We start from the raw sequence: 25166 nt of genomic DNA, 5'->3' as shown, positions 1-25166 counted from the left end.
AGATTTGTTCTTCTGACCCAGTGAGAATAAATAACTTTTAATGCCCCTGTCATTTAAATGCCCAGCACTGGACATGTCACCATGAATTCCCACCAAGCTGGGTGTCATTATCTTCACAGACAGAGCCAGACGGGGACAGGAGGTGGGGGAACACAGTGAGCAAGTGGCGAGTCAGAGTTTGAACCCAAGTTTCCAGGACACCAGCGCTCTCTCCAGCTCCCTGTCGTCCTAGAGTGATGGTGTGATGGCACGGAGGAGGAGGGTGTTCACAGTGAGAGAATCATTCCAGGGAGAGCTTCCTGTGTGCCAGGCACTGCGCCCGGCCCATCACGGATATCGGACCACTGAGTCTCCGCTACCGCCGCACGTAGATTAGCCATTTTCCCCATTTCACAGATGAGCAAACTGAGGCGCCAAGAAGTTATATCCCTTTCCCAGGCTACATGGCTGGTTATTGTGACGGCTGAGGTTCTAACCAGGGTCTAGCCCACCCCTGAGCACACTCTTCCTCAGAGCAAGGGGAGGGAGGAGGAGAGTTCATGATTCGTCCTGACACGGAGTGCGGGATGCTCCAGGACCAGCAGCCCCAGGAAGGGAGGCCCCTCTGCCTCACCCTGACGGTCCTCCCTCACCCTGGTCAGAATTTACACTTCAATACTGCTCCAGTTCAAGTGGTTTTCAACTTTTTATTACTTTTAGTGGTACACATCTTCCCCCCTCCTACTTTTTAAAGTTAGTTATACACATCCTGAGTAAAGACAAATTCCAAAGTTGCCCTTCCAGGGGACAGCAAGAGGAGAAGGAACCAGGGAGGCAACAGTCAAGGTGGCTGGCCCTGCATCCCTCCCACCTGCAAACTCACCTCACACACCCTTCTGAAGCCTTGGCAGCGACGTCTGTTTTGAAAACCTCGCACACCAGGCCAGGCCCTAGCTCCTCCTCCAAGCAGAGTCAATTCAGCGGTGTTACACAGCCCCCACATCCCAGAGCCACACAGAATCGCAGCGTGTACACAGAATACAGGGGCCTGGAGGTCAAGCTTCCAATTTGGAGCCTGCTGGTCTGGGTGCTCACGGGTACAGCAAGGATGTCACCAGGCCTCAGTATGCCCATCCGTAAAGTGGACTTGCTGTAGTTCCTTTCCTGCAGGCCTAGGATGACACAGGTAGAGCATCTGACCCTCAGTAAAGTTCGGTTCCCCAGGGTTGATCTCCGTGGCTCCTGGAGAGTCCTGTAAGAGCCCTGTGAGGTCGCCTGGCAGGGCGTCGGAGCAGAAGGAGCCCAAGCATTGGGGACTCAGACAGAACCAGTTCCAGGCAGGACTGGGGTCCAGCTGGACACACCAGGACAACCACAGCAGCAGTTAGAACCACGCTGTCCAATACAGAAACCACTGCAGCCACAGCCACGTGTGGCCATTGACATTTAGATTAATTTAAATTAAATTAACTCAATTCCTCAGTCACTCACCACTCCGCAAGTGCTCACTAGCCGCACATGCTCATGGCTACCATACTGGCTAGTGCAAAAGAAGAGCGTTTGCAGAGTTGCGGAGAGCGCCACCAGACAGCAACACATGAGGTCCTGGAACAGTTCTCTCCCGGCTGGGAGACAGCTGCTGCAGTGTCCCCTCGCCCCTCGCCCTCCCAGCCCTTTGTCATGTGGTATCTTATTAATTCTCATTTCTCAGAGGAGGAAGTGAAGTGACAGCAAGGCCTGCTAGCAGAAGACTGGCAGCCACACAGGCCTGGAGCCACATACCAGCCAAACCTTGTATCCTAGCTCACCCTTGCCTGTCACTTGCAAAGTGCCAGACTCTGTCCTGGGCCCCCTGGCCGCAGCAGAGTGTTCCCGATGGCCTGTGTTACAGAGAGGAAACAGGAGCAGAGAGACTGAGGGGCTGGCCCATGACCTCACAGCCAGGGACAGACCGGGGCCCTCCACCACGGCTCCTGGAGCATCTGGGGACATGCAGGCTGCCAGCATAAGCGGGCTCGCCCCCTGCCAGCAAAGGTTGAGTTTGGTGGTCCTGTGTCCAGGGACCTGTCTCTTCTCTTCCCCTGCCCCCAGCCTCCTCTCCTGCCCTCTCTCCTCTCCTAGCTTTTAGAATCTGACCCTAGATCTTTAAGGAGGACTTGGCTTCTCCTTCTCCCTCACCTCCTACATCTCCTCTAAGTTCTGCCGCTTTTGCCATTTTGCTGTATCTTTTCATTGTCTCCCTCCTCCCTCCATCCCCAAAGCCCCAGCCGTGGTCTCAGCTTCTTCCCCTGGACTCTTGGCCCAACTCCTCCCCAGACTTCAGCCTCCGCCCAGTTCACTTAGAGGGGTCTTTCCCTACCCCTCCCTTGCCTCAACCTGCCCCCCCCCAGCACCCCTGCCTCTCAGCCTCCTGTGGAGGCAGGACATCTTTGTGACTGAGCTGGATTCCGCACAGCTCCCTGACTCCCACCTGCTTCTCGGGGCCCCCAGGCCTTTGCACCCGGGTGATTCTCTGGTCCCCAGCACTCGGCATCCTTCAGGTTCAGCTTTGACATCACCTCCAGACTCCCCTCCACTGGCCAAGGGCGGTGCTTCTCCTAGACGTCCCGGACCCCCACCCTGCACTCACCGTCTCACTTAGCGTTTGTCCAGCTCCGTCCAGCTCCCCTCTGGACCACTAACTCCCTACAGAGGAGCAGGGGTCTCCTTGACCCCACCTACCCAGTGCCGGGCGGGGACCTGGCGGTAGGGGGCGCTCGCGAACTCGTTCTCCTTTCTGCTGGCGTCCACTGAGGCTTTGTGGGGGCCCGCGTGTCCTAGGCACTGGGGACGCAGCAGTGAAGATGCCGGACAAACTCCCTGCCTGAGGAGCTCACCTTCTGGCGGAGACAGACAACAGACAGAACAAATCGCTGTCTGTAGGGTACCTTCTGGCCATCCGAGGACTAGGAAGCGAAGAAGTGTGAATGTAAGAGGTGGGGGCGGGGCAAGAAACCTTCTTGCCGGCCCTGGAACAGAGACTGGGGGGAGGCAGCCACGTAGATGAGTGAACAGCAGAGCCAGACGTCCGAGGAGGTTGGGATGTGCCTGGTGTGGGGGAGCCTCCTGAGGCCAGCATGGCTGGAGCAGAGAGGGTGGGAGGTGAGGGTCATTCAGTAAATATTTGTGAAATATTTGTGAAAAATTTACTGAGGCAGTGCCTCAGTGTGAGGAGTTGGGACAATGGAGAGGATGACCCCGCCTCCTCCCAGCAAGTCATCCCCCTGCGGAGTCTGGTTCTGCTGGCCAGTGACAGCCCGGGAGGCCGCTGGGGCAATTCAAGAGCTGAGCCCCCAACCTGTTTCTTCAGCAGCAGCTACAAGGAGATTGGGCAACCCTTTTCCCAGGGTTCCCCATCTCAGGAGTTAGAGGACTGTCAATTCTTCGGGCTGTGGGCCTGCTTCCATTTGAAAAGCATTCAGGACAGGGACTGGCTCAGAGGGACACACGTGTGAAGTTGTTTCATCCAGCCCTGAAGCTGGCTCTGCCCATACCCTCCCCCAACCAACTTAACAGCTCCCAGCCTTGCTCACATGACAGGCATCCAGAGAGAGAAGTGTTCAGCTCTCTCTGGCTTTGATGTCTCTCCACCCTCCAGGCTCCAGGCTCCACTTCCGCCCCAGTCCCTCACAGTCGGGAAGTTCTTCTTTAGATCTAACCTCCATCCCTCTTGCTGCGATGGCAGTCAATTTCCTATCTTTTCTCTCACCTTCTGAACTTCCCCCAGAAAAATGAGTATGCCTGACAGGAATGTTCCCTGCCTCCCTTTTCTCCTCACCCCACCTCCCCTGGGCCCCCGAGTTTCCGATCTGCCATCTGCCTGAATCCTCACAGGCACAGTGCCCGAGATCTCTCGGAGCTCGGGCTGGGGAGGATGGAGAAGCTTGTGAGGCCCTGGCCGTGCACCTTCCCCTGGTCCTCAGTTCGCTCTTCAGCTTTCTGTGCTCTCCTGCCCTGCTTTGTAGACTCCCGCTCTCTCCTGCCCCCTCACGTGCACGGTCACGGTTGTGTGTGGTGTGTCGGTCTCCAGCTTCTGTCTTTGTTCCCATCTCACTGTGTCTCTGCCCCTTTCTGCCTTGCACGCCTCTTCGCTCTTTGGAGCCTCTTGCATCTCTGGCTCTACTTCATTCCTTGCACCAGGGGCGGAGAACAGGCAAGAAGCCTCTCCCAGGACACAGGGGGTGCGAGAGGTCCTGGGCCTTGGCTTCCTACCACAGCCATCCCGCATACAGACTGTGTGACCACCAAGCAGTGTCCTCAGCTCTCTAGATCTGCTTCCTGCTCTGTTAACTGGACAGGAGACCAGGCCACGCGGAGAAGCCAGTGGCTGGAGGTGTGGGCAGTGTTCGGCACAGCACTGGGCGCAGAGTGGGTGCTCAGTGAATGCATCGCATCACTGTTATGGATGCAAGGTGACAAGCAGGGGATCGTTGCCGGCAGGTCAGGTGACCTCTACCAGCAGGGTGTGGAACAGAGTAGGTTTATCCCATCCCGTGCAGGAGGCAGGAGGCAGGACCCGCAGGAGGATGGCCATTGTTCACCATGGCCCCCAAGAGACTTCCGTGGGAATTGTGGTTGCTGTCCCGACAAGCTTGGGGGACTCTGGGGCCTTTCTGCTCTGGTGAGGCTGAGCAGGGAGGGACCATTTCCTAGGTGTGCCTAGCCCTGGGCAAGTGATTTTGCCTCGCTGTGCCTTGGCTTTCCTATCTGTGAAATGGGGGTAACATCAACCCCTCTCAGAGGGCCAAGGGGAGAACTACAGTTATTGCAAGTACAACACCTAGAATGGTTTCCAGGCAATGCCGGGTATGTGGCAGACATCACCAATAATGGTGGTGGTGTTATTCAAGGAGCTGGTTCCACTCAGACATGTACCCCATGCTCAGAAGAGGAAAGGTTAGCTGGCACTCCTGCCATCTGTTGGAAGGATGGATCTGGGGACAGCTGGGGACAGGTATCTTCTTGGCACAAAGCAATATTCAGGAGTGTAGCTCACAGAGGTTGTGTCCTAGGTGCAGCTCCTCAAGGTATGATGTTTAGTGGGGCGCAAGAACTGCTTTGGAGACCTGCTGTCTGGGACTCGAGCCTATAGTATCTGGGACCTGGCCATCCAGGTAGCACCATGGCGTAGGCACAGGCATTAAGCTGAAGGCAGTTGTGTTTGTGGCATATGGAGTGCTGATTCCTCCAGGCAGGCCTCCTGCGATGGGAGGGGACCTCGGAATCAGGGACAGCTGAGGTATGAACTTGAGACATGCAGCTGTTGGAATGTGTCCTGGGCTGGGAGCGCAGAGTGAGGGATGTGGGTGGGCGAGTGTGTTTCTGTGTGACTGCATGAGGGAACATGGTTCGTCTGTGGGGAATACAGACGAATAGCAATGACAACTTTACTCATTCATTCCTTCGCCCAATGTTTACTGAGCACCTACCATGTGCCAGGCACCACCATAGATGCTGGGAATCAAACTGTTCACAAAACAGAGGCAGTGCCTGCCCTTGAGGAGCTTAGGTTCAAGTGTGGGCTTGTAAGAGGCCAGATGGTGACAAATGTTATATAGAAAAGTAAAGGAGAAAGGAGAGGGGCAGGATGCGGTGTGATTTGACGTGCTCAGGATGGCCCCACTGAGAAGGTAACATCTGAGCAGGGACCGGAGAGAAGGCAGGCACACACTGGGGACCCTCTGACATCCAGACAGAAGAAAGAGCAAGAGCAAAGGCCCTGAGGCAGAAGTGTCTGCGTCTGTTCTGGAAACCATGAAGAGGCCAGTGTGGTCTGAGGTCAGTGAGTGAGCAGGGGAGGAAGTTAGTGCTGAAGTCAGAGAGGTAGCCCAGCCTGGGGAGGGAGGCCTGTAAACCAAGGTGATGTCTCTGCCCTTGTACCTCATGAGACTTGCCCGGCTGAGCCACTATGGAGCTGGGAAGGGTCTGGCTCCTGGCTTGAATAGTGACAAGACCCCTCTGGCTGCCTGTGGGAACAGACGGGGAGGGAGGTTGGGGAAGAAGGAAGTGGGAGACCAGTGAGGAAGGACTCTGATCTCAGGGGAAGATGAGGGGATGAAACGTGGTCAGATCTGCTTGGGTTACTGAGCATTTAGCTCGTTGGCCCCAAACAGTCCTAGGAGGCCAGTGCTATTATTACCCCTTCTCACAGCATCTCCAGCATCTATAGCTACTGGTCTCCTGTGGTCTGTGCACGTCCGGGTTTTGAGTGTAGAGGCAGCATTTGTCAGCATCTACACCAGTGCCTGCACGTAGTAGGGACTCAGAAAATTGTAAGCTAGATGGGCCGACAGACAAATCCAACAAATGAACACACCGCCCTGCCCTTTTCGCAGAAGTGTCTGGGGCGGTGGCTCTCCGGATCTGGCTAAGGTCCAGGGCAGAGGGCTGTATCTGGGGCTGGGTTTCTTTGTGCCGTGAATGGGGGCTGGCCCTTGTCTGAGGACTGGGTGACAGTGTTGTTGGCCCGGGCTCGCTGGTATATCAGCAGCGGGGGTAGGAGTAAAGGGTTGTGTGGTGTGGTGAGGGGCTTTGGGGAGTTCCTGGGGTCCGGGGGTGGCTCCTGCAGGGTGACTCTACTAGGTTGTCTGCCCTTGGGCTGGGGGACAGGTTTAGGAGGGGTGGTTGTGGCCAGTGGTGTGAGGTGGGGTCAGCAGTAGCCCAGCCTGGTTATGCAGCGGCTTCTGTGCCGGAGACTGTACCATGAGGCCCGGGCTTGGCACAGCCCACACACCCCCCTCCCCAGGGCAGTCCAGCCGTCAACCTTCCTCCCCTGCTTCCCCCGACTTTCCCCTGCCACCCAGAACCAATGGGTTAATTAGATAACGGAGCCTTTGATTAGCGGGGGGAGGGGGAGGCCTCCTGGTACAGGGAAGGGGGGCCAAAGAGGAGGGAGGAGAGGTGCCCTCCCCGATCAGAAGGAGAGAGAGAAGGGAGAGAAGGAGGGAGGGGGTGGGGAGGGAGGGAGCTGAGGCACAGCTTGGCTCTGCACTGCCGTGTGACTAGAAATTGTAATCGCGGAGAAAGAGACAGACAGAGCCTGGCTGAGAGAGAGACCAAGACAGACGGACGGACAGACAGACAGACAATCTGACCAAGACGGGCTCCCCAACCTACGAGAGGGTGATGGGGACAGAGCCAGAGTGAGGAGGAGATGGAGGAGAAGGAGAGAGGGGGCCTGGTAATCCCGAGGGGGGCGAGAGAGTGAGAGGGAGCCTGAAGAGGGGGCTGGGGCCCAGGAGGCAGACAGGGACTAGGCCAGGGGACCCGCAGAGAGGAGGAGGAGGCTGGGGGCACTGGGGGAGAGAAAAGAGGCTGGCGGTGGGGGGAGAGTGGAGGTAGAGGTGGGGGTAGGAGACAGGAAGAGGCCAGCAGGGAGGGGAGGGGGAGATGGCTGCAGTGGCCTAGACGCACCTTCCTGGGTGGGAAGGGCGACCGGCGAGGGGGGGGGGGCGCGGGGAGACCCAAGAAGCCCCTGCGCCCCCCCCCAGCACGACCTCGAAGGAAGCCCTGGAGAACTGGGGAGGCAGAGCCCCCCTGCCAGCTGGAGGCATGTGGAGGGGGGGACCTGGGGCCCAGGGAGAGGCCCAGCAGAAGCGGAGCCACAGGGGTGAGTGTCCCTCACTGTGGTGGTTGGGGGGGGGGACAAGGACGGAGATGGCTGAGGGCAAGGAGGGAAGGGGCGGGAGGCCCAGCCTCTGCAGAAGCTGTTGTGCGGGGGGAGGGATGCAGGCTAGCTGCAGGAGAGATGGGGACAGATGCGGAAGGAGAGACAAGGCATCGGGCCTGGACCTGGGGTGGCTGCTGCAGGCATCCTGGCCTGTGGGTTCTCCAGCTGCAATTTCTGGCCCCGCTGTCAGCGCCGGCCCCTGGGCCCAGTCATTGCCTGTCTTAGGCGGTGGGAGGGGAATGGCGGGTGCAGGTGCAGGACGAGAACCAGCAGAGACCCTTGTCACGCTCAAGAAGCAGAGACCCCACTGCGCTCACATGACTCAGGGACAGAGGCACACACAGTCCCCAGGCCCCCAGGTGGAAAAATGAGTCCAGGATACAGACTCGAACCAACCCCTTCCCCCTGTCTCTCTCGGTCTCTCTGTCTCCCCAGCTCGGGCTCTCACACATGCATTCAGGCACACAGACTACGCACATGCATTTTTATCTGAGTTAAAATGATCTTGAAAACTGCAGAAGGAGGAAGTGAATGTGTGTGCGTGCGCGCGTGCGTACACACGCACTGAGTGGGGGGTGGCCCCGTGTCCATGGATCTGAGAGTCCGTCTGAGGGTGCGCATGTTTGGGCAGACCGCTTCCCTCTGCCCCTCACCCATGGGGAACTCAGGTCTGTGCTGGAACCGAGCCTGCTGATGTGGGTGCACTTGTGTGTGCAAGACGCTGCGTGGAGGGGCGGGTGAACCCGGGGCCACAGTCCCCCTCTGCCACCCACTGGCCAGCTCTGGGCTGGGACAAGCTGCTCCCCCTCCTAGCGCCTCAGTGTCCTCATCTGTCCATTGGGCGTCCTAACAGCTTCCTCCTCCGGTTTCTGTGAGGCTTAAACGAGAACACCATGTGTGCAGAGTCTGGGCTGTAGAAAGGGCTCCCTCGAACGCTGAAGCTATTATTGTTGTAGTTCTTGCCATTGTTGTTATGATCAGCCCATCCCCTTCTGTCTGGTCCTGGCCGCAACCCCCACTCTGCACCCAGAGCCGCCCCACCCCCAATCCCTTCCCCACCGGCGTCCCACCACCCACCCCCCCAACCTGGGAGGCCACCTGCCTAGAGCACCTGCAACCTCAGGGCCAACGGGGGTGAGGGGGGAGGTGGGGGTGCGGCCCTCCCAGGACCCCCTTGGCCACCTCCTCCCCCCTTGTCTTCTCCAGTCTGCTCCCTCTCTCCCAACCCCCACCCCACCCCATGCTGCCTCCCAGCTCTCCTGCCCACACCTCACCTCCACAGTTGCCTTGTCTGGCACCTCACCTTCTCTGAGTTCCTCCTTGGAGTCTAACTCAACTCTCTTCATGGTTGCTGGGAGGCCCAAGGCCCACGGCCCGGACTGATGACAGGTGACAGGAGTCTGATAAGCAGCTTGCGGCTGGGCCCCATGTGGAGAGTGTTTGGTGCTGGGAAACTTGTCTCTTGGCAAACACTCCTGGGCAGGAGTAGGATGCAGGGACAGGAAGTCCTGCAGGCAGTGAGAACACTTGGATGGGGCCTGTGACCCCCACCCCCACAGACTTCTGGACCTGGCATGTCACCCTCTCTCTCTCCCTTCATCTGTTTTTCTCTCTCTCCCTCCATCTCTACATCTATCTACCTTCCTGAAACCATGCAGAGAACTAAGTTTGAATTGGACTAACTTCATTACTGGCCAAGTGTCTTGGGCAGCCTTTCTCTCCCCACCCCACCCCTGCCTTGGTTGTCAGTTCTGTGAAATGGGTATAATCTTCCGGTCAGGAATGGCCTGAGACAGTGCAGGGAGGGCAGAGCTAGTCTTCATCTCTGCGGCCCTCAGCAGGTGGGTCAACCCTCCAGGGGGCTGGGGGAGACCCATCCTTCAGGTCCTGAGTGGAGCAGGGATGGTGGCGACAGCAGCAGAGAGCCACTGGGGGGTTTGGGAGGCAGGCAGGCCACATGGGGCTCCTGTCCCTCACTGATCCTCTTCCTCTATCTCCCCCCGACAGCCCCCCGGCGCCCACGCGGAGCATGAACATTGAGGATGGCGTGCGCCCGCAGCTCCCCGTGCCTCCCACTGCTGCCCGGTAGGATGTCCTGGCCCCATGGGGCCCTGCTCTTCCTCTGGCTCTTCTCCCCACCCCTGGGGGCCGGCGGGGGCGGCGTGGCCATGACATTGGCGGCCGGAGGGGGCTCCCCACCGGCCACCTCCTGCCCCGCGGCCTGCTCCTGCAGCAACCAGGCCAGCCGGGTGATCTGCACACGGAGAGAGCTGGCTGAGGTCCCGGCCAGCATCCCTGTCAACACGCGGTACCTGAACCTGCAGGAGAATGGCATCCAGGTGAGCTGGGAGAGCAGCTGGCGGAGGTGGGGGCGGTGGAGGGGGGGTGCGAGGGGAGGCACAGGTGGTGGCCGGCTCCTCCTGCTCGAGCTGGCAGGGCCTTCTGGGTGTCCCCTTGGCACTTAGGAGATCTTGTTTGCATACGGGCTTTTCTCATGCGAGGTTCCCTGTCTTTGTGCCAGGGTGTTGGGGCTCAGGGGTTGGACCACCTGTCTGCCTCCCACAGTGCAGGACAGGCGAGCCCTTGGCCCAGCCCTGGAGTCATGGGTGTGGAGAGCGACCCTTGCACGAGGCCTCTGTGCCGTCCACACTTCTCCACCCGCCGTGTGGCCTTGGGATCCTGAGGGCATGACCCTGCACCTCCATTTCTTCATCTGAAAAATGGGGATGACAGAGCCCCTGCCCCAAGGGGCTGGGTCAGGGCTGATGGGTTTCATACTGGTCAAGGACTTAGAATCTTCTGGCACCTGGTGAAGTGTCCAGCGCGGTGTGGCGCTCATGTGCCTGCTTCCCAGAGGTGGTGTGACATTCAGAGATCTAAGCCTCCCACGTGCCTAGTCCCATGTCGGCACATGGCTGGTGCGCCAATGGGGCACTTGCCATCCGATTCACTGTGACCGTGACTGCGGCGGGCTATAAATGACGCTTGGAGGGCAGAGCCGTGTGGTTTTAAAGCATGGTCTCTCCTCTACTCTACTGGCATCTGGGGCCAGGCGGGCTCCAGTTGTGGGGGCCGAGCTGTGTGCTCTAAGATGCTGAGCTGCACCCCTGGCCACTAGATGCCAGCAGCAACCTCCTCCCACTTCCTCAGATAGTTCCAGATGTTGCCAGATATTCGGGGAGGGGGGGTTGTCCTAGCTGAGAACAACCGTCTTACAGACCTGTGGTCAGTACCCCACAGGCAAGCCTCCCCCAACCCCAGCCCATAAAGCCAGGAGAGAAGAGGGCTCCTGTGTTGTGTCCAGATCCGGCCTGGAAGCTAACATTCCCCTCTCCCGGGGGCACACCCTGGTCTGTCCCTGGGAGGGAAAGGGGGCGGTGCCCCCATTTCCCTGCCCCGGAGAGTCTGGGGTCAGGGCTCCCCCTCTGCAGAAGAGAGGGGACTTTTAGGGGCATGGTGCCAAAGGGGCTGCCCGAATCAAGAAGGCTATCCTACATGGCCATGGGGCTAGCACCAGTGAGGCCAGAGTTTGAGGTCCAGAACAGTAGGGGCCTCGTCCCACTGGTGGTGCCCTCTGGCTCCAGGCCCACCTCCACGGCAGCGTCCCTGTCCTCCCGGTGCGCTTCCAGTCCTCCTTGCATTCCCAAGCTCTAGTCTCAGCCAACCTGCCCCTGACACCTGCAGGGGGGCTGACACCCTTGCTTCATTCTCCCCATCCATGCCCTTGTTCCCTGGATTCTGTTTCCGTCCTTCATTTGTTCATGTGACATCAACACATGTGCCAGCACCAGCTCGGGGCCAGGCCCTGTTTTTGTCCGGGAGTGGGATGCGCAGGGCCCTTTCCTGCTCTGGGCAACTCACCTTGCAGAAGGGAAGAAACAGGAAACAAATGCGATGGCATGTTTCCGGAAGGGGAGATGTTAGCCCATCAGGAGTACTTCTGTGTGCTGAGTTCCCCCCAGCAGCCCAAGGCCACGGCAGCGTCCCCTCAGCAGAACTGTGCTCTGCTGTGCTTTTCTCTTCGGGGAGCTCAGTGAATGATTCAGGGCAGCGAACGTTCGCTGAGCACCCACGGGGGCCCTGCATGAGGCTCCACCCACAGACTCATCCTAGCGACCTGAGATGCCCTCCCCCAGCCCCACCCGCTCCTGCCCCAGTGCCCAGTCCAGTCCCACAGTGGCCACCAAGGGGTGCTGGCTTCGGCCTAAAACCCTCTGCAGGCTCCTGGACTCCAGAATGAGGTCCAAGCTCTCTGCTGTGATGACCAAGTCCAGTGCCACTGGGCACGGCCTCTCAGCCCAGCCCTGGAGTTGACACCAGTTGTCCTCTTGGGGCTGGAAGTTGCTCAGCTCACCACTCTGCCTGAATATGCCTCTGTGTGGCCCTTGGGTCCCGGAGGCAAGCCTCCCTTCATTGCCTTCCAATCTGAGCCTACAGATTCCCCCTCCAGCCATCTGTGCCCTTGCCCTTGATGCCTGTATTTGTTAAATATCTCCTTATTGTCTTCTGGGTGGGGGGCAGTAGTCTAGGACAACCAGGCCTGCACACCCCCAGACATGGACATGACAAGGAAGTAAATGGTGTGTGTTCAGGATGCTGACAGCTGTGAGAAAAGGAAAGATATGGAAGGGGATGGTGTGTGCAGGAGGAGGGGTGGTTGGCTGCAGCTTCAAAGATATGAGGTCAGGGTGGCCTCATGGAGAAGGTGACACTTGAGCAAGAGTTGAAGGTGGAGCCTTATAGAAGGGCATTCCAGGCAGAGAGGCCCGCAAGTGCAAAGGCCCTGGGGTGGGACCCTGCCTGGTGTGTGAGAGGAACAGCGACAAGGCTGGTGTGACTGCAACAGAGTGAGCCAGGGCAAGAATGGTAGGAGGCCAAAGTGCCAGGTCCTGCAGGGCCTCATGCTTATGGTGAGGACTTGGGCTCTTTGAATGAGACAGGAGCCAGGGGAAACTCTGAGCAGAGGACAGGTGGGCTACTGACTTGGGTCTCTTCGGCTGAGGTGCAGGAGGCCTATAAGTCACATGGATCAAGAGCCAGGGGCCCTGGGTTTGAATCCCGGATCTGCTGTTTTCTTGCTGGTGCAGACTTGGGAGAGAAATGCCTGGAGTTTGGCTGGGACCAGGCTGGTTGCGGTGGAGGTGGTGAGAAGTGGGCAGATTCTGGGTCTGTTTTGAAGGTGGAGACAACAGGATTTTCCAGCAGAGTGGGTGTGGGAAGAGGGAAGAAAGGATGACTCCCGGGTTTTAGGTCTGAGCCGGTCTTTTTGCTTGGGCCTGTTTGCATGTGTGTCTGTCACCCGTCTCCCAGGCCTCTGGCTTCCAGACTTTTGATCCACATCCTTGTCAGAATGTCCACGTGGGTGAACTTATTTGTAAGTCAAGCATAGTTCTGCTGTAGGCATGCGTCATACGCCCCCAAACTGCCTGCTCCCCCAGGAAGGAGAGTGTCCTGTCCCCAAGAGTGGACACTTGTGAACATTCAATGGAATGGGCCTCCCCTCAGGGACACCTTGCAGGTGGGGGACGGGAGTGAGCCTGCTGAGGGAACCATCAGAGGACCTTAAGGAAATAACTTTTTAATTATCCAAATTAAAAAATGAAAAAAAATCACCCCTAATCCCACCACCTAGATATAAATAGCTACTGTTTATATTTTGCTTTAAAGCCTTCCTGGCTCTTTCCTGTGCCCATGTCAATGGATTTTTAAATTATTTATTACAGAATGAATGCAAATTAATTTAGAAAAACTAGAAAATACACCTAAGTAAAAACACAGGGACAAAAGCCAAGCGGAATTCTACAAACAGGTAATTACCATTAGCATCTAGTGTCCTTCCACTAAGATCCTCTCTACGCATGCTCCCGGTGTGTGCCCGGTGGTGATACCGGTTTGCAGCTGACTTTAGACACCTGAGTGGGTAACAGGAACAGCTTTCTCCCTGACACTGACATCGTCTAAAACGTCAGTGCTAATGGCTGCATGGGATCCTGGTGCATGGCCTTCCCATTACAGCACCTGTCCCTTCTTTCCAGCGTTTGAAGTGATAGAAACAGCACTGTGGTCAACACCCCTCGGTGCGTGTTCTTGGAACTTTCTGGAATCTGCCCTTGGGATAAATTCCTAGAAGTAGAATCTCAGAGTCAGAGGGAAGATCACAGAGGCGCTGCCCCACAAGTCCTGTGTGTCCTGCTCCTGAGTGCCGTCCTCCCCACAGTGGCTGGTACTTCCCCACACCTGCGTGGGAGTGTGTGCATGCACACACACATACACTTACATGCACACATACACAGAGCCTGACACCAAAGCCCTGTAGAAATGGCCAGAGTTCTGGGGATCAAAGAGCCCTCCCTGTCCTGTCCATGGTCACTTGCTTGACATCTGGCTCCACATCAATGGTCAGTCCTGTGAGGGTGGGGACTTCACCACGTTCCCTGCCGTATGCCCAGCCCTGGGAACAGAGCCTGGTGCACAGGAGGTGCTCAGTAGACATGTGTCTATGGAAGGAAGGCTGGCACCGGAGCTCCTGTCTTGAGAACTTGGCAGAGAGAGAGAGAGAGAGAGAGAGAGAGAGAGAGAGAGAGTGTGTGTGTGTGTGTGTGTGTGTGTGTGTGTGTATGTGTATACACGCGCGCATGCGGAAGGAGATGGGTCCCTGTGGTGTCTGCAAGACCTACTGGCCTCTCTAGAAAAGTGGCGTCCACCCTCGTGGAGGGTTCAAACACTGTTCTGAGACAGGACAGGGATAACACGCGGTGGCTGTGGCTTTTCTACTGGCCCTAAGGAGCGAAATAATTTTTTAACTGTCTGCAGTCTTCCATGGGCCCCCTAACTGTTTCTGAAATGGGACAGCACTCCTCCATGAGGCTGGGGTCCTCCCTGGGCACAGAGGCCTCATGCCTTCTCCTTTTCCTCCTCCACTGCTTTGTATCCTTGTCCCCGCTCTGTCCCCTCCTCCCCAGAGCCAACCGTCCTAATGTGTTTACTGTGGATCTTTCTGCTTGTGTGTGTTCTTGCAAAATGCTTATTGTTGCTTTGAGTGCATGTATTTTTAATTTATGTAAATGAAGCTGCATTATAGATGGCTTTCTTTGTTTCATATTTTCACCCAGCCTGGGTTTTTAAGAGCCATCCACACCGGGGTGTGTGTGTGTGTACTCTGCTGTTTTAACTGCTACAGAATTCTCCTCGATGGGTGCCCCCCCACTTCCGGCCTTCCACCTCCCAAGTCAGGGCAGACACCCAAAAGGCATGGAGTTGCCACCCCAAATTCTTCCTCGAGACCCCTTTGGGAGCCACGTGATCACATCTCCAGCAAACACACTGGGGGAACTGCTGGGTCAGGGGTCATGCACATACTTAAACTAACACAGTACCCGGAGCCATGGAGCGTTCAGGGAGCTGCCCGGGGTCCCTCGGGGGTCCACCACGAGGTCGTGCGGGCATCATGTGAGGGCACTTGACAAGGAAGGGTGCCTCTGTCTCAAGAAACCAAACCACCCATCCAAAAGAGGGGCTCAGAGGGGCTTCCGAGAGTGAGATCGAAGGCTAGCGAGAGGGTAGCGGTTCAGTTCTTGGTCATCTGGGCACCGGTTCTTACAACAGAACATCCTGCGGCTATTCAAAACAGAGTTTCGAAGAATATCCAATGACACAGGGAAATGCTTAGAATAGGATCCTGAGCTTTCAAAGGATGCAAGTAGGACGTCCCATGTGTTTTAAACACTGCGCAGAAAGCAAAAATAAAACGCAGGGACCACTCAGAACTGCTCAGACTGCCTTTCTCTTCGCACCACTGTTCTGGTGGATGCTGCGTTTCTTCTTGCTCCTTTTAGTATCGAAATTTTCTTCAGTGAGGGCACTGAGTACTTTTTGTAATCAAGGAAAAGTTATACCTAAAAATAATACAGACAAAAGATTGTACAAGGTGAAGATGGATTTGCTCACCAGCCCCCAGAAAAGGGAAGAGAAAGCTGAGCACTGACCCTGGGGGTGTGGACTGGGAGTGCTTTTCCAGCAGGGACCACTGCACTCGCATGAGGATAGGATTACTTCCCCCATTTCACGGAAGTCAACTCAAGACAGCCCCTCCCCTGCCTTCTCATGTCTGAGCCTCACGCGCAGAATCCCGTGTCTACACTCCTGCTTGTCTGGCTTCTGTTTGCTCCCTGCCGCTGCCGGGGCTCCTCGTTGTCCTACCCCATAGCCATGGTGCTTCACCTCTTACCCCTTTATTGTTGGATGATATTCTGTCTGATGAAGTTACCAGGATCTCTTCCGCTTCCTAGTGATGGGCATTTGGCTTGTTTCCGGTGTGGGGTTCCCCCTCGGCCTGACTCTAGATTTAGAGCCAGTGCAAGCACAGGGGAACTCCTTGAGTGCCTTGGGCTTGGGCCGGACCGCACAGCCCTGGCAATGTCAGTGAGCCACACAGTTGCTAGAGTCCGACGCCAGCAGAGCTCAGTCCCCCAGGTGTCCCACCTGTCACCGTCCCCGACTGAGCCTGCCCAAGACAGAACCCTTTAGGACTCGGCCCTGCTGGCCCCATGCTGCTCCCACTCAGCTCAGGCCTTCATGCTTGGTGTTCCCTCTTTCTGGAATGCTCTTCCACTCTTCTTCCTAGGGCACATTATCGAACCCATCTGGGTCTCAGTTTCATCATCAGGGAAATGGGGATAATAACAGAGCTGCCGAGAAATTCAGTGCCTTTGCTCTTTAGACAAGCATGTACTGAGTGCCACTGTGTGCTAGTGGGGGATGCTGGTCCCATGGGGGTGCAGCGTCACCCGAGGCAGCGTATACACATTCACTTAGGAGGACCGAGCAGGGGCCCCTGGCAAGTGGCCTGCTGCTGAGCAGCTCTAGCAAGTGTTGATGGTAACACCTTTGTCACAGTCACGTTGGTCTTTCCTGACTCAGGGAAACGTCTCAACCTCAGAGGTGCCCTCCCTGAACTCCCAATCAGATCAAGGCCCCCTGGTCCCCATGGCACCCCGAATGTACTGATGACACATGTGCACACTTGTCAAGTCACCACTGGCCTAAAACACAACCATGAAATTTAACAAATCAGAGAATGTCTTGCCATCTTGCAGAGCTGTGTGGCTTCCCAGGAGAGGGACAGGTGGGGGTCCCCATGTTTCAGCTGAGTAGCTGAGGCCTGAGAGACAGAAGGGCCATGTCTCCCCCTCCATTAATTACATCACTTCTCTGAGCCCATCTCTCGCCTGGTGGGGGCGAAGAGGGGGATGTGTGTGGCCCCCAGTCATGCTCCAGGCTCCGTCCATGACAGTCCTGTAAGTCCTGTTCTTACGCCATTTCATAGGCTGGGGAGACTGTGGTGTAAGAGAGGAAGGCCCTTGTGCCGGAGGCCACAGTTCAGAGAGGAACTGGGACTTAGCCCAGGCAGTCTGGCTGGAGAACTGGACTTTTTCAACACTATTCCAGACGTTGCTTAATTCACAGTGATCTGGGCTCTCTGTATCCTTGGTGATACAATCACAACAGTGTATTAGAGTCCTGACTCTGTCCACCCAGCCCCTGCTCTGGCCTTGTCCTTGCTCATCAGCACACTCCTCCCAGTTTCCTCCAGGCCTCCTGTCCGCAGTCAGGGTCACTGCATCATCCCTGGACTCTAAACCGCCCCGTGCTCCCCTTGCCGCAAAGACCCTTCCCAGGCTAGCCTGTCCCTGTCCCAGCCACACCACACTCGGGGCCGCCCTCTGCTGGGCCCAGACACTACCCAGCCCTGCCCTTCCAGCCTGGTGGAAAACAGACCTTGACCTTGAAGGGCCACAGCCATGTTCCCTTCCTCACGGGTTCCAGATATTTAGTTTAATCCTCACAACTATGACACCATGAAGGGAGTCTCCTCCCCACACAGAAGCAGGCTCCACGCTGGAAGCTGCCCTGAGACCATGAGTCCCTTTCCCTGCATGGTCTGCCCCTCCTGTGTCTTCCTGGCCCTGGCTTGTCAGTCTGCGGCCCCTAGTTCATGTCCCTGATTCCTTTATTGAGCAACTACTGTGTGCCAGGCTCTGCTGTAGGCCCAGTGAAGGGGACCTGTGCTCTGTGCTCCTGATGGATGTGGGAGCTGAGCAAAGAGTGGGGGGCCGGCAGAGGCAGGGAGCCTCTCTCAGAAGGAGGTGTTTGACCACCCCCCCAGCCTTCTCTGAACCCCACCCACTCACTGTCTTGGGCAAAGCTGGGGTGCACTTAGCTCCTGATATAGATCTTACCTCCCCTGCCCAGGCATTATCTGCACGCAGGTTCAGATGCCTGTCCAGGCTGGGGGTAGGGATGCAGAGGTGGGGAACAGGCCAGACTCCACTGGCAGGGCAGGGCTTGGCCCAGGAGGCCTGAGAAGGCAGCTCCTAGGTGGATGAATGGGAGGAGATGAGGGGGACGGCAGGAGAGAGGGGAATAGGCCAGGGTGAGTGGACACACTCTTGTGTGAATGGGGCCGGCATCTGAGAGGAAGAGGCACACACGGGGCGAGGGCGGCTAGGATGCCTTAGCAAGGAGGAGGCTTTTTTTTTTTTTTTAAGAGAGCCTTGAGTGACTAGTGCCCTGAGCAGGTGCAGAGGCTGGGATGGTGTTCCAGGAGGGGACAGCATGAGCCCAAGTGTGGAGGAGGAGCAGGAGGAGAAGGAGAGTGACAGGAGCTCTCAGGCACTAAGCTCCTAATGTGTGAAAAGGCATTCAATCCTCTCACCAATCCTAGGAAGTAGATTTTATAATCCCCATTGCACAGATGGGGAAGCAGGCCTAAACTTGACCCCCAGTCCCAGAGGTAGTAAATGGTCAGCCATCAGGACTCCGGCGGTGTGCCAACAAAAAGGCTCGGCAGGGCTGGGGCAGGCACAAGACAAGTCTAAGTCTGCCCGGGGTACTAAGGAAGAGAGCAGTTTGGTCTCTCCTCTTGGGTTGATAGTGGGGGCCTCTGAGCTCTGGCCAGAGCCCTTCCCCACCCACTGCTCTGTGCAGCAGTGGAGGGCCAGCCTGTGGGCGCTGAGAGCTTGGCTCTAGCCGCCCTCGCCCAGCATGGTTCCTGGAAGCACAGAGCCTCGGGGCACCTGCCCGTAGAGCTCAATGCCAGCATGGCCTGGAAACTTCTAGCAGGTTTAGAACTTGTTGTTGGGCAGCAAAGGTGTAAAGTTAACAGAAACAATTGTGGATTTCACTGAAGGAGGAGGTGCTGTGTTCTAAATGGCCACCCTGCCCCTGGGCTGTGCTGAGTGACTGTGATGTAGGCTTGTTCTCACCTAGTCCTCAGGACCCCTGTGCCCATGTTATGGAGGAGGACACTGAGGCCCTGAGAGGCTGAGTCTAGGCCCAAGTGGCTCAGTGCAGAGCCCCCAAACTTGCCAGATTCCCTCAAGGGGGTCCCAACTGAAAAGAGAGGCACAAGGCCCTTGCCTCAGGGAAGCAGGAACTACAAGAAGCCATCACAAAAGCACTTGGTACAGAAAAACTACAATGTTTTTAAAATTGTACATGCAAAGAACTAACACTCACAAGAAAAGACAGTAAGCTACTAAACTTTGTTATCAGTTCATACATTCAAAATGTAGAAAAACAATTTATCTTCATAGCGTTAAAGTGAACAATTCACTTAATCATTTCCTACCACAGTTACATTTTTAATAAAGGATTTCTTGATGATTTATTTTCTTAAAAACCTCAAGAGAATGCAGTGGGGCTTTTCAGTGTTAGTGACGTTTACCTACCGTAGCTGAAGCGGAAAGTCCCCTAAAGGACAGGCCAACTTCCAGGATGACAGGAGAGGAGAGGCTCACTCCCCATTAGGGTTGGAAGTGGTCCTCAATGGGGTCACCCTTCCTTGCCTAACTGGCATCCATACCCTTGACACTAAGCACAGAGTCAGGCCCATGTGGAGGAGGGCTCAGCTGAAGGAGTGAGGGGCTGTGGGTACTTGGCTATTAGGTGCCTGTCAGAAGCGAGACCCCAGGACTACCTCCTCTGCAACATCACAGAACATCAGTGTCCTTCCAGGCCCAGCGTCAGGCCGGGAGGACCGGGGGAATTGCCCTCTCCAAGAACCAGTCCCCACTGCATCCATCCTCCTCTGGGCCAGTGGTTACAAGAGTGCCCGGCTTTAAGATGATCTGCCAGGGTTGGGGGAATGTCAAACTGTGCCGTGGAGCGGCCCACACCTGCCTCTCCCCCTGCAGGCAGGGCAGCACCTGTGAGCTGTTTACACCATGGCCACTCAAATGATCATTTGCATAATTATTATGTTTAGTGTCCTCCCCACTTGAGGTCAGGCTCTGGGAAGTCAGGGCTGTGTCTTTCTTGTCCACAGCTGGATCCCCAGAGCCCAGCAAGATACCTGACACATAACAGACACTCAAAGAATATCTGTCAAATGAGCAAGTCAACACGTGGGTAATGGCTGAATCATGAACAGGCACCACAGCTCAAAGAATACATTGAAAACAACAGAGAGCCCAGCCCTCTTGGCTCAGGGTGGGTGGACACGGCGGAGACTTCATATTTATTTAGACTGAGGAAAAGCAGACTTCAAGTCCTGGTTCCACTACTTCAGAGCTAAGGCAGATAACTTCTCTCTGCAGTAAACCATCAAATATGAGGGGAGACAGAGACATGAGGCCAACAACCCCCATGTGACAGGATTTCCACAGGAACTAAGATCACCATCTCAGAGCATTTAGTACAGGGTCTGGTACACAACAGTCACTTAGCAAGTAATGGCTTTGCCCTTCTGCCTCATTGGGAACCTGCCCAGGATGACACTGTTTCAGAGTAGGGATGGATCAACCTTGTACTGTTTAGGAGGAGAGGAGAGGAACTGGCCAACTGTGGTCTTCAGGTATGCATGTTAAATTTTAAGGGTGACCACTAAAAGAAGAGAAAGGGAAAATACATAAATTCTAAACTATAGGGGTGCCTGGGTGCCTTAGTCAGTTAACTGTCTGCATTGGCTCAGGTCATGATCCCAGGAGCCCTACGCTGGGCTCCCTGCTCAGCATGGAATCTGCTTCTCTCTCTGCCTGCCATTCCCCCTGCTTGTGCTCTCTCTCACTTGCTCACTCTCAAATAAATAAAATCTTTTATTAAAAATTATAAAATAGGGGTGCCTGGGTGGCTCAGTGGGTTAAAGCCTCTGCCTTCGGCTCAGGTCATGATCCCGGGGTCCTGGGATTGAGCCCCGCATCGGGCTCTCTGCTCAGCAGGGAGCCTGCTCCCTCCTCTCTCTCTCTCTGCCTGCCTCTCTGCCTACTTGTGATCTCTGTCTGTTAAATAAAAAATTTAAAAATTTTTTTTAAAATTATAAAATAGTAGATAAGGGAAATAGAATAAGGAAATCAATGAAAAAGATGACAGGAAAGAGAAAGAATAGGCTGCAAAAAGTCAGGCAAAGAAAAAGTACAAAATAACAGGATAATTCCCAATGTACTAGTAATTATAATAAATGTAAGTGGACTAAACTTCCAGTTAAAAGACAGAGATTTTTCAGACTATATTAAAAATGAAATCCAAAAGATACACCCAAGACAGCAGGTCAGTATGGATGAAAACAAATAAGATGGCAAATGTTAACCAAAAAAAAAAAAAAAAAAAGTTAGTTGGAACCGATTCCATCACTGAGGGTTTCAACACGTCGGCATTGTCACCCAGGCCAAAAGGTGTGCAGGCACACATCAACTAACACAATTGGGGTGCTCTCCAAATCAGACCCTTGTCCGTTCTGGTCCATTCACTCAACACACTTGGCTGAAGGTGGCCAGGAACTAGGGGACAGGGAATGTGGAAACCATCCAGATGGTGTCCACTCATAAAGACTCAAAGCCTAGCCAAGGAGAAAGATGCATTAAGCCAGGATAGTAAGAGAACGTGCGTGACACATTAGTGATCAGGGAAACAAAGAGGGCTTGCTGGTGGAATGCAACTGAAATCTCTCAGAGAACAAGGATGAGGATGGCATCCCAGGCAGAGGGCATAGCCTGTGCAAAGGCAGAGATGTTGGGCATAGCACAACAAGCGTGTGGAACCCACACATCTCCCTATGGCTGCAGTAGAGGAGAGGCACTGGGACAGTCCTACAGGGCCTCTGACCCCAGGTCGAAAGTTAGAGGGAGCCACGGGAGGACTGTGAGCAAGGATGTGGTGGTGTCTGAACGACATGTTAGCCAATGTAGAAGAAAGATGCTGAGGAAGAAACTGGATGCCCAAACTTGGACAAATGGTCATGATCACTATGAGCTGAATCAAAAATTTTAAATATATATATTTCTGCATGCTTGCCATGTCCTAAGCACTCCAGATCTTGTCCAAGTCTCACAGTGATCCTGCAGTACCTGTGAGGAAAGTGGGCTCAGAGATATTAGGACACTCACCACAGGTCACACAGCTGGTCAGCAGCAAAGCCAGGTTTCAAACCCAGACCCAGCAACTCCCCACTAGGCTGTTCCCCAGGCATCCTGCAGAGGAGGGAGAACTGACTGGAATCCTGGTAAAAATAAAAGCCCTCACTATTTAAAGCAACCCGACAGCACATCTTCAATAAAACCAGGCTTCCCTTTGCAGCAACACCCCCGTTCTGCTTAGCTCTCAAGTACATTAGTAAAGTGATTGGAGGGACCCCACCCCCCTTGGAAATGCCCCTCATCTCCCTTCACACACGCCCTTCCCATCACTCCTGAGACAAACCGCACAGAGCAGGAGCAGCCCCTGCCAGCAAGCACCTTACGGACATATGGACATACAGTAGTTGTGGTCTCTCCATCCAGAGGACCAGGGAGATGGGGGCTGGAATCCCAGCTGTGTACTTCCCAGTGGGCACGGTGGGATTCCCTACTGAGTCACTGGACCTCACTGAGCCTGGGCCTCCGGGTACACACCCCAAGTCTGCGGCATCCTCATTGTTTGACTTCACTGGGCAGGTTCCCTCTCTGAAAAGTAAGCCTGACAACAATCTGCCTTGCAGGGCTGGTGGGGGACAGCTGAGGTGACGAACGAATGCCCAGCCCAGAGCCTGGCATTTGCCACCTCGTCTCAGTGAGCACCTGCAGTGCCAAGTCCTGTGCTGAGCAAATGTCAGCCATTCCCTTGAGCCTCAGGGACAACTGTAAGGTCGACGTCTCGATGCCCTTTCACAACGAGTGCACCCCCCCCCCATTTGCACCTTCAGAACTGCTTTGTCCCCATGCAATAAAAAGCAGTGGATGAATGAATGAATAAGGGATATTTGGGCTGGCTCCAAGGGAGTGAGCAGGAATTTTCCAGGCAGACGAAAAGGGAAGGACATCCTGAGAAGAGAGCAGCATAAGCAAAGATAGTTCTAGGAGTGGTTATTGACTGAAATGTCACCAGAGTGAGGACTGCCAAGGGCAGGGGGCTGTGCAGAGGGGAGGGGAGAGGCAAGCAGAAGCGGGCCAAGCAGGGCTGAATTTCCTCTGAGAGCACTGGGGAGCCATGGAGGGCTGCAGGCCCACCTTCCACCAGGAAGCTGGGCTGGCGGGGTGCACTGTGAACAGGGACCCTGGAAGGAGGGAGGAGCAGACGGGCACACAATGCTTTCCTGCTCAGCTTGCAAATGGGTTCGCCAGGAACTGGGGAGGCCCCAGAGCTAAGTGCCATGGAGACTAGGTGAGGGCGAGTTGTCTCTGGCCCCGGACCAGCAGCCCTTTTGTTCTGGATTTCTAGGTCCAAACTCTCAAATCTAACCTTTTAAGAGCCCATCGCATTCTCCCCCTGGTGATTAGTGATGACAGGATCCTCCTCCTGCTGCCGCAGTTGTCCTTACTATTATTTTAATAGAACCTGCGGGCGAGTGAGGGCCTGCTTTGTGCCGCGCCAGCGTTTCCCTGGGCGATGATAAAAAGCACCCTGCGAGGAGGGTTCTGTGCTTGTGATGTTTGGGAAACCCAGAGTGTAGCAAAGTGGAACCGTCCTTCCCCATAGGACTTCTCGGACTTTCAGCTCGCAGCAGTGGCGCCTCCAGGAGGGACCGCATGGCTCCAGACATGTTTGATCAGGGAAGCTTTGTGTTGCTGTCGGGTATCACCTCATGGGATTAGCCCGGTCTCCCTCGTTCTCCTCCTAGGAGGGAACCGAGGCTGCAGCCACCCACGGGACCACAGGAGCCAGGTCCCACGGCCTCTCAGGGTCCTGGGGCTGCGGCCCCAGTCTTGGGTACACACCCTGTCGCCTGCAGAAACCCCAGGCCAGCCCGTTCTGCTCCTGCCACCTCCACGCCAGATCCTGCAGGTGCCACCAGCGAGCTTTAGACCAGACTCCTTCATCTGACAGCATTTACTGGGGTTTCGTCCCACTCTAAAAGTTAGCCATGTTCACTGCAGGAAATTAGAGAAGGCAGAAGTGTATTAAGGAAAATAAATAATTGACCCTGGCAATTCCATCTCAATGTCCCAGAGGAGGTATAACCCTGGTAAAAAATTCTAGATAGCCATGAAATTTGTTTCTGAAGCATGTATCACGAAATGGAAATATACAGTGTAATACTATTTTTTTACGTTTCATTTTTATTTAAGTAATCTCTACTCCCAACATGGGGCTCGAACTCATGACCCCAAGATCAAAGAGTCATACACTCTACTGACTGAGCCAGCCAGGCGCCCCTACACTGTAATACTACTACTAAGGGAAATTCAGGGCCAAGGAGGAAATATCATGTCACCAAAATTTTGTGAAATATAAAAAAATGTGAAAAAGAGATATATCCCCGTACTATATGCAGGGAGAAAAGATTAGAAGGATGTACGCCAAATTGTATATAAATTATATATATATATGTTAATATAAGTAGAGGTCCTTTGGCTCATTTTTCTTTTCTTCTTAGACTTTTTACTGAAATTAGTATATATTACTTTTTTTTTAAGATTTTATTTATTTGACAGAGATCACAAGTAGGCAGAGAATCATGTAGAGAGAGAGGAGGAAGCAGGTTCCCCGCTGAGCAGAGAGCCCGATGCGGGGCTCGATGCGGGGCTCGATCCCAGGACCCTGGGATCATGACCTGTGCTGAAGGCAGAGCCTTTAACCCACTGAGCCACCCAGGCGCCCCCTGCTTTGTTATTCTATCTAATGTCCCCTGAGGCCCCGCCTGCAGGAGTCTGAGCTGATGTCCCTTCTGGGTCCCTACTCTGAGCTGGGTGTTTCCCCCAAACTCCATCCCACTGTTCCTGGAAACCATTGACATGATCTGAGAATCACAGAATAACAGTCCAAATGTACCTCATCTCTCCCTTTCACCTTCATCAGGCCAGGTGTCCAGGGCTGTTCTCCTCAGGAATCTGGTTTCCATGGAGGGAAGGGCCCCAGGGCAGCACTCCGACCCCTGGAGGGGCCTGGACTCTGATGATAAGGGCACAGACAGCTGTGGCAGGGGCTGGGGGGTGACAGTGTATGGGAGCTGGGTGTCGAAGGACAGGTGCAGGAGGCCAGAAAGTGGGGAAGGTCTTCCTGGCAGAAG

The 25166-nt window shown here is 55.2% G+C and overlaps 1 protein-coding gene across 2 annotated transcripts in view; it reads left to right on the top strand.

Annotated features, from left to right (window-relative positions):
* LRRC4B (leucine rich repeat containing 4B) overlaps nt 1–25166 on the top strand; it is a 37519-nt gene that overhangs the window by 6177 nt on the left and 6176 nt on the right. The window contains exons 1-2 of one of the 2 annotated variants that reach the window (XM_045988230.1): nt 7379–7627; nt 9695–10026. In XM_045988230.1, the coding sequence (XP_045844186.1) occupies nt 9730–10026 (297 nt within the window). In that variant the 5' untranslated portion in view covers nt 7379–7627; nt 9695–9729. Of the gene's footprint in view, nt 1–7378; nt 7628–9694; nt 10027–25166 lie in introns of those variants that run through there. The other variant, XM_045988229.1, reaches the window with a different exon arrangement.

This window comes from Meles meles, chromosome 19, assembly GCF_922984935.1.
Source record: "Meles meles chromosome 19, mMelMel3.1 paternal haplotype, whole genome shotgun sequence".
NCBI lineage: Eukaryota > Metazoa > Chordata > Mammalia > Carnivora > Mustelidae > Meles > Meles meles.
The sequence above is the reverse complement of the archived record's forward strand: the minus strand, read 5'-3'. Positions and strand labels throughout refer to the sequence as shown.